Here is a 12,897-nt window from a genome sequence, read left to right on the forward strand (position 1 = left end):
GAGTCCAATCAGCTTGTTGGATACAGGTCTTGAAATAGCTTGAAATAGCTGTTCTGTAAATATGCAAATATTACATAGAGGATGCTGGATAACTTTTACACATAATAAACTGCAGTTCTTGAAAAAAATCTGTATTTTAAATTTTGTTTGACTAAAAACGTGGATAAATTTAATTTTTTCAATTCGTTGCTTTTCTTCATAGAACTTGATTTCTGCTGCAACTGGTGTAAATTTGACGACAGTTGATGATCCAATCCAAAGAAAATTTTTGCCAAGTTTTCTGCGAGGAATTGCAGAAGAAAACAAGCTTGTAACATCACCCAACTTTGTGGTAACTCAAGCACTTGTGGCATTGTTGGCAGACAAAGGGGCTAAATTAAGGCCGAACTATGATAAAGCAGAAATTGAAAAGAAAGGTAATTTTGTGTATTAAAAAATAGTTCCGTCAATATAGTTCACACAAATCTGTCTTTTCTCATTTATATTCCCAAACAGCTTTGCTAACCTGGAGTTAAGCTGCAGCATACATAGTAGGGATGTTAGATACCATGTAAATGAATAATCGTTTAACCACACAAAATATTATCAGTTACACAACTGTTTAATAGTCCCTGCGGGGCAGGGTGGGCAGCCAGTGAACTTCCAACCCCACTCCTGGAGAGCCCCCTACCATTTTGCGCTGCTGCCTCTCTATCAGAGGCAGCAGCATGGGGTGACAGGCGGGAGCTGGTCCATGTGCGGAGCTGTTTTTTAAACCAGCTCCCCACGCAGATCAGCTCCCACCTGCCACCCCGCACCGCTGCCTCTGATACAGAGGCAGAAGCGTGGGGTGGCAGCAGCCCCTGTACGTGGGAGGTCCAAGCTCACTGCACACAGAGGCTGCACCTGCATCCCATGGAGCAGCCTCTGACCGCGGCGAGCCTGGGTCCCCACCTGTCCCCTACTTTCCCCCTCGCACTGCTGCAAGCAGCTCACATGAGCCAATACATGGGGGGTGCTAGCTTGAAAGCTGGCTTTCCCACATGTACCAGCTCCTACCTGCCCCACTCACCCTACATGCTGGTGCCTCTCTATCAGAGGCAGCAGCATTGTGGGGGGTGCAGGTGGCTCCGTAGATCCAGTGCTCGTGGGGAGCCAGTTTAAAAGCCCAGCTCCCACTCTCCCCCCTCTTGCTGCTTCTAATAGAGAGATGGGAGGGGAAAGGGTGTAGTCGATAAGATTAACCAAATAAGCCCAGGCTCATTGGTTAATCGTGTACTCGACTACATGTTGACATCCCTAGTACATATCCATAACAAGTTGTTGTTTTTTTAAAGAATACTTTGAGTTTTGTAAATGTCAATAAAAGCCACCATTCTAAACTCGGGTAATTGTCAGATTGAAACTTGAATTTCCATTGTCACCTTAATTTTTTTTAAATAGATTTAATTTTTAAAAATCTAGTTTCTGACACAGCATCTTTTAAATGTCGTGAATTTTAAATTATTTTGAGGTTTCTGTTCTCTGTTAATGTTTACAACATTTGTATACATAGGATGGTATGAAACTGCCTAAACATAAATGGCTGTCAAATTCACTAAGTTAAAGGTTAGATTTTTTTCACTAATTTATTCAAATTAGTAATATTAGGTGTTACTTGGCTATAGTAGATTTTGCAGGTAGAAATGTGGTTTTCAAATTGCTGTTATGTCCCTTTGAGAGAAACCTAAATATTTGAAAGTATGAAAATACACAGCTTAGACATTCAGTTCTAACTCTGCCTCATAATGAGGCAGTGGAGCAGGGGGAAAAGCCCTCGTGAGACTTTAAAATTTCATCACTTTAGGGATCATAATAAGTAAAATACTTCACTCTTAATCACAGTGATTGTTCCAGCTCTAGCCTTTTTTATGGGCTTATACAACCCACAATAAGAGAGATATTTGACTCATTCCTCATTAGTCTAATGGCATAAACATTTAACCCAAAGTAATCTTCACCCATTTTTTATTATTATTCCACATGCCTAATGTTACAGAAGTGTCATTAGGCACAGAACTAAGGCTCTATCCTTCCTAAACATAGATGGATACAATTATGCCACTTAACAAAGATTAATGTGTGGTTGTTGGCATCATACCTTGATAACAATCAGACATTTTTACAACAATTAGTTGTAAAACCAGTGGTATAGGGTTCATATTCTAGATCAGGGTGGGGAACCTTTTTTGGCCCAAGGGCCACTGACCCACAGAAAAATCATTTGGGGCCTGCACAGAAGCGAGATGCCAAAAAAAAGGCGCTCCTCACATTCCTCTAGCATACCAGTACCTAAGGGGGCCCAAGCTACTAAATTTTGTCCTCCAGCCCCGCAGGGATGGGCGGGCGGCTGAAGAGCCTGCATGGGCTCCCCGGTACTGGCTGGAGAGCCCTAAGCCAGGGGGGCTGAATCCAGGCAAGCCGGAGGTTGCATCCAGCCCCTGGGCCTTACGTTTCCCACCCCTGTTCTAGATATTTTATTTGTGGGTTATCAAACTAAATTATTCTCTCCCTTCTCCCGCCCCCCCCCTCGCTATGTTAGTTTGTTAGCTTGGATTTCTATGCATTCATGGAGTCCATTGACTGCCCGTGAGGCTTGCTAGCAAGGCTCCGCTTGGGTGTAGACAGTCACGCTTAATAGATTCTAATGCAGTATTGGAGCCTTAAAAAGCCTGATCTTTAGAAAGAAATCCTGGCCCAGTGGCACCAGTTGGAGTTTCCCTGTTGATTTTAATGGTGACAGAAGGTTTCTAGAGGATTTTGTGGATTAATATCAGAAGATGGCTAGTTTTCAGTCTGTATCAGAACAGGGCTTTCCGTTTGTTTGGTGTTTTGGGGGGTTTTTTGGAGTGGGGTTTTTTTTTTGTTTTTGTTTGGGTTTAAGATGGCTCTGTGGTATCTCATTGTTTTGTTTAAGCAGGTTTAATTGCCCATTTGTATGCCCATCCTCCCTATGATCCTTCTGCTGTAGGCCCTCTGGAGCTGGCTAATGCATTAGCAGCTTGCTGCCTTTCTTCAAGGTTGTCCTCGCAACATAGGCAGTGGGCTGCACAGCAGCTTGTGCGAACTCTTGCAGCACATGATCGAGATAATCAAATAAGTCCTCAGACCCTTGCTGACATGGGTGGAGATCTACGAAAATGCTCCTTCATAAAACTGGAGGCTCATCAGAACAGGGTAAGCATTATTTCTCCCAAAATATTTTTTATGTGTAATTTATTCTTTATAGAGCTTTTTTTCTTCAGAACACAGAAAAAGTGCAGGTCGTAAATTACTGTGTAAGCAAAGCAACTGACTTCTGGTATTTTGTAGAAGAAATATTTCTCATAAAAGATAACAGTTTGTAGTATCAAACACTGAGCGAACATCTTATGCCATAAAACATTTAACCTGTTTGCTGTTCAGCTTGCTTTTATCAAAGATTTTGGCCTAATGCTACTAATTTTGTTGTGGCTACAAATGTACTATAATTAAGATTTAACATTGTGTTATCCCTCTTTTTTCAAAAGAATGAGAGGAGGACCACAGTAAGTTATAGCATCAAAATTATAGATTAAATGGGTGGGGAATGAGGGTACTATATTTTAAATTCCTTATTGTAGTGTCAGCTTCAATAATTAAGGCACTGAGCTTGCAAAAATGGCTTTTCATGAGCATCATCTTGTTGCATCAATAGACCTCCATGCAGGTGAATCTGCCGACATGGAGCCAGTTGTGTACATGCTACCTATTGAAACTGTAGAATTCATTAACTTGATTTTTTTAAAACTAGGGGGTTGTGCCCGCTGCTCGCTACGCTCACCAGCCGCTCTCTGCTGCAGCCAGATTGTGGCCTTTTCACCTGCCTGTGCGGCAGCAGAAGGGGGGCTACCACCAGCCCTTTCTGCAGCCAGATGGGGGCTGGATTGTGGGGCATGCCCCAGGATCGGGATTGGGGACAGGATGCTGCGGCCAGATGGGGCTGGGCCCCAATTGGGGCCTTGTTGGTCAGGCTTCATTTTAAATAAAGTAAAATGTAAGAGATGGGGGAAAGCCGATTGGTGCGGAGATGCACGTAAATCGGAGGGAGACTTCTCTTAGAGGAGAATCCATTGATAGAGATTCTCTAAGCTGTAGTCAGAAAGAGAGGAGCGGAGAGGGCGAACCATGGGTCAGGTCAGACAAACAACCGCATACATAGGAATCCAATGCATCAGGGAAGGGCAGACAAATAACCAGTGGCAAATTTTTGAAGTGCTTGTACACAAATGCTAGGAGTCTGACTAATAAGATGGGTGAACTGGAGTACCTCGTATTAAATGAGGAGATTGACGTAATAGGCATCACTGAAACCTGGTGGAATGAAGAAAATATGTGGGACACAATCATACCGGGATATAAAATATATCGAAAGGATAGAGCAGGCCGGGTGGGTGGCGGAGTGGCACTGTATGTGAAAGATAATGTAGAATCAAACGAAATAAAAATATTAAGTGAATCAACATGTTCAATAGAATCGCTATGGATAGTAATTCCATGCACCAATAATAAGAAATTAGCAGTAGGGATATATTACCGACCACCTGACCAGGACAGCGATACTGACATGGAAATGCTGAGGGAGATTAGAGAGGCTACCAAAATAAAGAACTCTATAATAATGGGGGATTTTAATTACCCCCATATTGACTGGATACATGTCACCTCAGGAAGAGAAGCGGAGATAAAATTTCTCAATGGCTTAAATGACTGCTTCTTGGAGCAGCTTGTGCAGGAACCCACAAGGGGAGAGGCAATTCTTGATTTAGTCCTGAGTGGAGTGCAGGATCAGGTCCAGGATATAACCGTTACAGGACCGCTTGGGAATAGTGACCATAATATAATAACATTCAACATTCCTGTGGTGGGAAGAACACCTCAGCAGTCCAGCACCCTGGCATTTAATTTCAAAAAGGGGAATTACACAAAAATGAGGAGGTTTGTTAAACAGAAATTAAAAGGCACAGAGACTAGAACCAAATCCTTGAAAGCTGCATGGAAACTTTTTAAAGACACCATAATAGAGGCCCAACTTAAATGTGTACCCCAAATTAAAAAACATAGCAAGAGACCTAAAAAAGAGTCACCGTGGCTTAACCACCATGTAAAAGAAGCAGTGAGGGACAAAAAGGTATCTTTTAAGAAGTGGAAGTCCAATTCTAGTGAGATAAATAGAAGAGAACATAAACACTGTCAAATCAAGTGTAAAAATGTAATAAGAAAAGCAAAAAAAGATTTTGAGGAACAGCTAGCCAAAAACTCAAAAAGAAATAACAAAATGTTTTTTAAGTACATTAGAAGCAGGAAGCCTGCTAAAAAACCTGTGGGTCCCCTAGATGATCGAGCTATAAAAGGAGCAATCAAGGGCAATAAAGCAATTGCGGAGAAACTAAATGATTTCTTTGCTTCAGTCTTTACGGCTGAGGACATTGGGGAGATTCCTGAATCTGCACCGTCCTTTGTGGGTGATGAATCTGAGGAACTGTCCCGGATTGAAGTGTCATTAGAGGAGGTTTTGGAACAAATAGAAAAACTTAATGTTAACAAATCTCCGGGACCGCATGGCATTCATCCAAGGGTTCTAAAAGAACTCAAATGGGAAATTGCTGAACTATTATCTGTGGTTTGTAACCTATCCTTTAAATCGACTTCCATACCTAATGACTGGAAGGTAGCCAACGTGACACCAATATTTAAAAAGGGCTCTAGAGGCGATCCTGGCAATTACAGACCGGTAAGTCTAACTTCAGTACCGGGCAAATTAGTAGAAACAATAGTAAAGAATAAAATTGTGAAGCATGTAGAAGAACATAATTTGTTGGACAAAAGTCAATATGGCTTCTGTAAAGGGAAATCCTGTCTTACTAATCTGTTAGAGTTCTTTGAAGGGGTTAACAAACATGCGGACAAGGGGGATCCAGTAGATATAGTATACTTGGATTTTCAGAAAGCCTTTGACAAGGTCCCTCACCAAAGGCTCTTGTGTAAATTACATGGCCATGGGATAAGAGGGAAGGTCCTTTCTTGGATTGAGAACTGGCTAAAAGACAGGAAACAAAGGGTAGGAATAAATGGTAACTTTTCAGATTGGAGAGGGGTAACTAGTGGTGTACCCCAAGGGTCAGTCCTGGGACCAATCCTTTTCAACTTATTCATAAATGATCTGGAGAAAGGGGTAAGCAGTGAGGTAGTGAAGTTTGCAGATGATACAAAACTGTTTAGGATAGTCAAGACAGAAGCAGACTGTGAGGGACTCCAAGAAGATCTCACCAAACTCAGTGATTGGGCAGCAAAATGGCAAATGAAATTTAATGTGGATAAGTGTAAAGTAATGAACATCGGGAGAAATAACCCCAACTATACGTACAGTATGATGGGGGATAATTTGGCTACGACATATCAGGAAAGAGATCTTGGAGTTATCGTGGACAGTTCTCTGAAAACTTTCACGCAGTGTGCAGCGGCGGTCAAAAAGGCAAATAGGATGCTAGGAATTATTAGGAAAGGGATAGAAAATAGGACCCAGAATATCTTACTGCCCCTGTATAAAACTATGGTACGCCCACATCTTGAATACTGTGTACAGATGTGGTCTCCTTACCTCAAAAAAGATACTTTGGCCTTGCAAAGGGTTCAGAAAAGGGCAACTAAAATGATTAGGGGTTTGGAACGGGTCCCATATGAGGAGAGGTTAAAGAGACTGGGACTTTTCAGTTTAGAAAAGAGGAGACCGAGGGGGGATATGATAGAGGTATATAAAATCATGAGTAGTGTGGAGAGGGCCGATAGAAGTTATTTATTAGTTCCCTAAATAGAAGAACTAGAGGACACCAAATGAAATTAATGGGTAGCAGGTTTAAAACTAATAAAAGAAAGTTCTTCTTCATACAGTGTGTAGTCAACCTGTGGAACTCCTTGCCAGAGGAGGCTGTGAAGGCTAGGACTATAATAGAGTTTAAAGAGAAGCTAGATAATTTCATGGAGGTTAGGTCCATAAAAGGCTATTAGCCAGGGGATAAAATGCTGTCCTTGGCCTCTGTCTGTCAGAGGCTGGAGAGGGATGGCAGGAGACAAATCGCTTGATCATTGTCTTCGGTCCACCCTCTCTGGGGCACCTGGTGCTGGCCACTGTCGGCAGACAGGATACTGGGCTAGATGGACCTTTGGTCTGACCCAGTACGGCCGTTCTTATGTTCTTATGTTATGTTCTTAAAATATTATGTCCAACACAAATATTTCAACATTCTCTTTATTTATGGCAGGGGTGAGGAACCTTTTTTGTGTTGGGGGCCACTGACCCACAGAAAAATCAGTTGGGGACCACACAAGTGAGAAGGAAAAAAGCCCCTTGAGAAACCCCAACTCTCACTGATGTGGCACCCAACAGAAACACCTCACTCCTCTGGCACTCCAGCCCCATTGGGGGGTAGGGAGGACTGAGGTTCAAGGCCTCAGGCCATATTAATTCTGGGGTTCCAGGGTTAGTGGATTATGTGTGTCCCCAAGGCTCTGGTGGGGCCAAAAATGAGGGGTTCAATGTGTGGGACAGGACTGCCAGTGAGTGGGATAGGAACAGGGGTGCAGGAAGGGCTGAAGGGGGTGCAAGGTCTGGGTAGAAGGTAGGGTGCAGGAGCAGGCTTGGGGATAGGGTGTCTGACTAGGAGGAAGGGTGGAGGAGCAGGCTTGGGGGTAGGGAATCTGGCTAGGGGTGAAGAGGCAGGAGCAAGCTGGGGCCAGAGTGTCTGGCCACGGGGAGGGAGCAGGAGCAGGCTGGAGGAGCAGGCAGGTGTGGGCTGGGGGTGCTGGGTCTCGGTGGAAGGAGTGAGTGAGGAGCCTGGGGGGTGCTGGGTCTCGGTGGAAGGAGTGAGTGAGGAGCCTGGGGGGTGCTGGGTCTCGGTGGAAGGAGTGAGTGAGGAGCCTGGGGGGTGCTGGGTCTCGGTGGAAGGAGTGAGTGAGGAGCCTGGGGGGTGCTGGGTCTCGGTGGAAGGAGTGAGTGAGGAGCCTGGGGGGTGCTGGGTCTCGGTGGAAGGAGTGAGTGAGGAGCCTGGGGGGTGCTGGGTCTCGGTGGAAGGAGTGAGTGAGGAGCCTGGGGGGTGCTGGGTCTCGGTGGAAGGAGTGAGTGAGGAGCCTGGGGGGTGCTGGGTCTCGGTGGAAGGAGTGAGTGAGGAGCCTGGGGGGTGCTGGGTCTCGGTGGAAGGAGTGAGTGAGGAGCCTGGGGGGTGCTGGGTCTCGGTGGGGAGTGAGTGAGAGGCTTGGGGATGCGGTGCAGGAGCAGGCTGAGGGTATGTGTCTGGTCAGGAGGGAGGGGGCAGGAGCAGAGTGGGGGCAGGATGTCTGACTGGGGAGAGGGGGTGAGTGAAGGGGCTGGAGATGAAGGGACTTGGGAGCATTTACTTGTGTTTGAGCCCTGTGCCAGTCCCTGGCTCATCCTCCCGCTTTTCTCATTTGCTGGAATCTGGCCAATGGGAGCACAGGGAAAGCCTCCAGACAGCACGCTGATGTGCTGCTGTTTCCCCAGCCCGGGAGGGGGATGCACTTCTTACCCATGCAGCGAGGATTAGGGCTTTCTCTCCACCTCTCCCCTCTTCCCAGAAGTCAGGGCTAGTGCTCCACCCACACAGGGGAGGAGTAAGGGTGAGGCTGTGGCACCAGGCAAAGGGGGCCTGGACTGCTTCCGTCAGTGCTGCCGGGCACCTCCTTGCCTGCCTTACAGAAGTGTTGCTGGCTACTGCAGCCCTGAATGTGGTAAGGAGGGAGGGAGACGGACTGGGCTTGGTCTCGCCAAGACAGCTCGGTGCTGGGCTTAGGACGTGGCCAGTCGGCCAGCCGGGAACACAGGGCACTTCACCTGGAACCTGGCGCTTCTCCTGAGCTTGCTGGCCCAGCAGCCCGTGAGCGCCAAGAACAACAGTGGCACAAGCAAGCAGCCCTGGAGCAAGTTGTGGTGCCCCGGGACATGGGACCCTGCCTCCGTTCCCGTTGCAAGTGGGTCACACCCCAGACCTTGCACCAGCCAAAGCAGCTCTGGGGCCAGGGCATAGGCCGCTCAAAAGGCTGTGGCCAGAGCTGAGCAGGCAGGACCCTTGAGAGGCAGAATCTGCCAGGCTGGGCTGTCAGGCAGCTTTGCTGGTCCCTGAACAGTGTCCAGGTCAGGGAGCATGTGCGAGGGCAGAGCCTGTGGACACAGATGATGTATGATGTCATTCTGTTGTCCCGCGGGGAAAAGTGTGTGTGTGTGTGTGTGTGTGTGTGTGTGTGTGTGTGTGTGTGGAGAGGGAGACTGTTCTTATATATGATTTCAAAATAAATGTATATTCATTTGTTTTGCCATAACAGATAATTTGTCTCATTCATGATTCTGTTTGACAGCAGTGTATAGTACCCCAAATAATGTGCCTAATTTTGCAGTATTGTAGAACAAAAGGAAATTTTTTTCTTAGGCATTGTTTATACCTGTTTAGTATAATTGATTTAAATAATACAGCTCATGCTTTGTCTGGATCAGGCAAACTGAATGAAATGAATATGTCTACCCTTACATTTTAAACTGATTTTACACTTTTTAATTTAATTTCTACAGGTGATGACATGTGTTTGGTGCAATAAAAAGGGACTTTTGGCAACCAGTGGGAATGATGGAACTATAAGAGTGTGGAATGTAACAAAGAAGCAATATTCACTGCAGCAAACATGTGTTTTCAACAAACTGTAAGTTTTTTGTTGATTTTTAATGGTAGCCAGCTATTAATTGCTTCATATAGGCAGACCTATGAGGAGTCCCATTGGCACAGGAAACTGCCTGAATGTAGGGGATAGTCTTCTTGTTCTCCTTTGGGATGTTTACTATACTTAAAACTAGAAGATTTACCCAGCATTGCTCTGGTCCCTCAGGGCATGGGGGTGTAGGAGTCAGGGTTGAGGTTGATGAGGGGCTCAGGGCAGGGGGATGGAGGTGTGTGTTGGTGCAAGAGTCAGGGTTTGAGGATGTGGTAGACTCAGGGCAAGGGACTGGGGATGTGGAGTGGTGCAGGATTCAGGATTATGTTGGGAGGAGGGGCTCAGGGCCGGGGATAAAGGAGCTACAGGAGCCAGCAGGAACCATGCTTCCTGGCTGGCAGCTCACCAGGGCTGACCACAGTGCGGGGCCGGCAGCATATGGGAAGGTTACCTCCACACCTGGTCCCTGCTGCCCCCCTGTGCTCATTAGACAGCATAATTGTCCCTGCTAGCAGCCCCTTCCCTTTCCATGTTATGAAAAACATTTGCATTCCAGGCACATCCCATTGTCCTGACACAACCATACACTTACCTTGCTTTAAATTATGAGAAGAGGAAGATGCATACCAAATTTGGTGGTCCTAATGCTTACCATTTAGGAGGAGATCTTGAACAAATGGATAGACAAATAAACTCTCTCAAATATATAATAGATAACAAAAATGGTCAAAATTAAATTATTTAAAACTGGAAAAAAACTTAAAACTGAAAGTGATTTTAGTAATCCAGGTAAGGGGATTTAAAAAAAAAAGTTAACCCAGGGATATTTCCTATGTATTATTTCATAATAAATTTACCATAGAACAAACTTAAATGATAGCACACAAAATATAAGCTTAAGGGAGGACTGTCATATTAAGAGTACATGCCAAATATATTGACTTAAACGTACTTTTCTATTGATTTAATTTTGTTTTCCTAATTGCTGTGTAACTTTGTGCAAGTCCCTGAACTTCTTCAATACTTACTTTTTTTCTTATCTGAAGTTGGGCTACATCAAATTATATTTGCCTGCTTCATAAGGATTTAGAAAGCTTAATGAAGGAACAGATTCACATTCAGTCTGTGAGAGTCTTTCTTTCCTTTAATTTCATAGAGCATTAGGTATGACCCAAAAATGTTTATAATATACTAAGTATTAAGGTAATTTTTGGGGTTAATTGTAAGAATAGAATTCAGGACTTGTGGGCGTGCATTCCACTGCTTATTTCTCCTTATAGCATGGCATTTTAGGTACGTGTATGTGCAGTTTGCAAATTTCTTGAAGCATGAGTTTTGTTATCGGCTTTAGCAGACTTACATTATAGCTCTCTCCTGGGGAGTCTCTCTCTCTGACACTCACTCACTCTATTTTTGTACAATTTGTAAATTTCATCTTTTTCTACGACTTCATAAGCTCTGTGAAAGATGGATTGCAGAATTAAGATTTTTGCAGAGCTCATAAAACACATGTAAACTTTTTCAAAACCTAATAAATTCACTGAGTAATTCTCCAAAACTGGTAAATAAAACCAGTCCTAGACAAAATAGATTAAAACAGACTGGATGTTTCCTGGCCAGGCTTTTTTGGCATTTTGATTAACCAAAAAATTCAAGTGGCTACAATCACCAATTCTAACCAAGGAGTGCTTAATAGAAGTTAGTGGGGAAGATCAATGATGCCATCATTTCACTGTCTTATCTTGGTGTCATTGTGCAACTGAGCTATTCCTACAGCATAAATTAGAACAGCCTGTGGAGTACTGCAACCTGCACTTGCCACCAGTGGCTCCAGTAGGATGATATGATAGCTCAGGTGTGGGGATACCCTGCACTAGTCACGAAGAAGAGGCCACTCAAGCTGCAAGAGCAGCTCTGCACACTCAAGAATCCTGTTACATTAAGGTGATCATAGAATCATAGGACTGGAAGGGACCTTGGGAGTTCATCTAGTCCTTCATGGCAGGGCTAGATATTATCCAGACCATCCGACAGGTCTAACCTATTCTTAAACCTCTCCAATGATTCCACATTCTTCCACAGGCCATTTATTCCACTGCTTATCTACCCTGACAGGAAGTTTTTCCTAATGTCCAACCCAAACCACCATTACTGCAATTTAAGCCCATTGCTTCTTGCCCTATCCTCAGAGGTTAGGGAGAAAATTGTAAGAACCTTTTATGTACTTGAAAATTGTTACCAATCTTCTCTTTTCCAGATGAAAATCCTTTCTTTTTTTTTTTTTTTTTTTTTAAATCTTCCCTCATAGGTCATGTTTTCTAGACCTTTAATTAGAAATCCTACTTTGGTTGGCTTTAAAATATCTTTACTTTAGTTGAGCCATGAGAAACTTCCCCAGTGTGCAGGAGAATTGGCGGCAGAAATCAACGAGAAACTTCTCGTCTAACTTTTGTCCTTAGACTTCCTAACTTCCTTGCTTGATTTTCTGAGAGACTTCCCAGAAAACTCCACTCTGGCATAAGATAATGATGTTCCAGGCAGGTTGCTTTAGTTTGGCAATGTCACAGGTAGTCAGAATTGGGTCTGTTATAGAAAACGAGCTGCAATTGAGGAGAAAATTCTTTGGTTGTGTATCTGTAATAACAGCAAGGGAATTACAGAAAATGACTCAGGTTTTTAATGGATTAAACTTTTTCTCACTTTCTCCAGTTAGAAATGCTTTCAAATGCAGCTTTGTTTTGTTGTAGGGAAAGTGATTCAGAAGAATGTCTGGGGTCACCCAGTGATCCTAGCTTGTCTCTTGTCTGTTGGAGCATCAGTGGCAAGTATCTGGCTGGAGCTTTGGAAAAAATGGTGAACATATGGCAGGTCAATGGTATGATGAACATAATGTTCTTTTAATAGTATAGCTTGTGTCTGACAGCTATTTAAAAACTCCTGAGAAATGGCACTTTTGTATGTCAGTGTTTTAGCAGATTTACTTGCCAATTAGTATACGTAGCATTCCTCCTTCAGTAAATGCTCTGAACCCAGCTTATTTGCTAAAACCTTAATACCTTTTTCAGCATTTGTTACAACATAAGCAGTGGGAACTCAATAGTTAATATGAATCCTTCTAGTTTATCATTGAACCAGAAAAGTTAC

The 12,897-nt window shown here is 44.0% G+C and overlaps 1 protein-coding gene across 8 annotated transcripts in view; it reads left to right on the top strand.

Moving 5' to 3' along the window:
* Positions 1-12,897, top strand: part of HERC1 (HECT and RLD domain containing E3 ubiquitin protein ligase family member 1) — a 215,408-nt gene that overhangs the window by 162,415 nt on the left and 40,096 nt on the right. For 7 of the 8 annotated variants that reach the window (XM_075897632.1, XM_075897635.1, XM_075897636.1 and 4 more), the window contains 4 exons: positions 203-416; positions 2,939-3,195; positions 9,617-9,744; positions 12,501-12,628. In XM_075897632.1, the coding sequence (XP_075753747.1) occupies positions 203-416; positions 2,939-3,195; positions 9,617-9,744; positions 12,501-12,628 (727 nt within the window). The remainder of the gene's footprint in view (positions 1-202; positions 417-2,938; positions 3,196-9,616; positions 9,745-12,500; positions 12,629-12,897) is intronic. The other variant, XM_075897638.1, reaches the window with a different exon arrangement.

Source organism: Pelodiscus sinensis, chromosome 14 (assembly GCF_049634645.1).
Source record: "Pelodiscus sinensis isolate JC-2024 chromosome 14, ASM4963464v1, whole genome shotgun sequence".
In the NCBI taxonomy this organism is placed as follows: Eukaryota; Metazoa; Chordata; order Testudines; family Trionychidae; genus Pelodiscus; species Pelodiscus sinensis.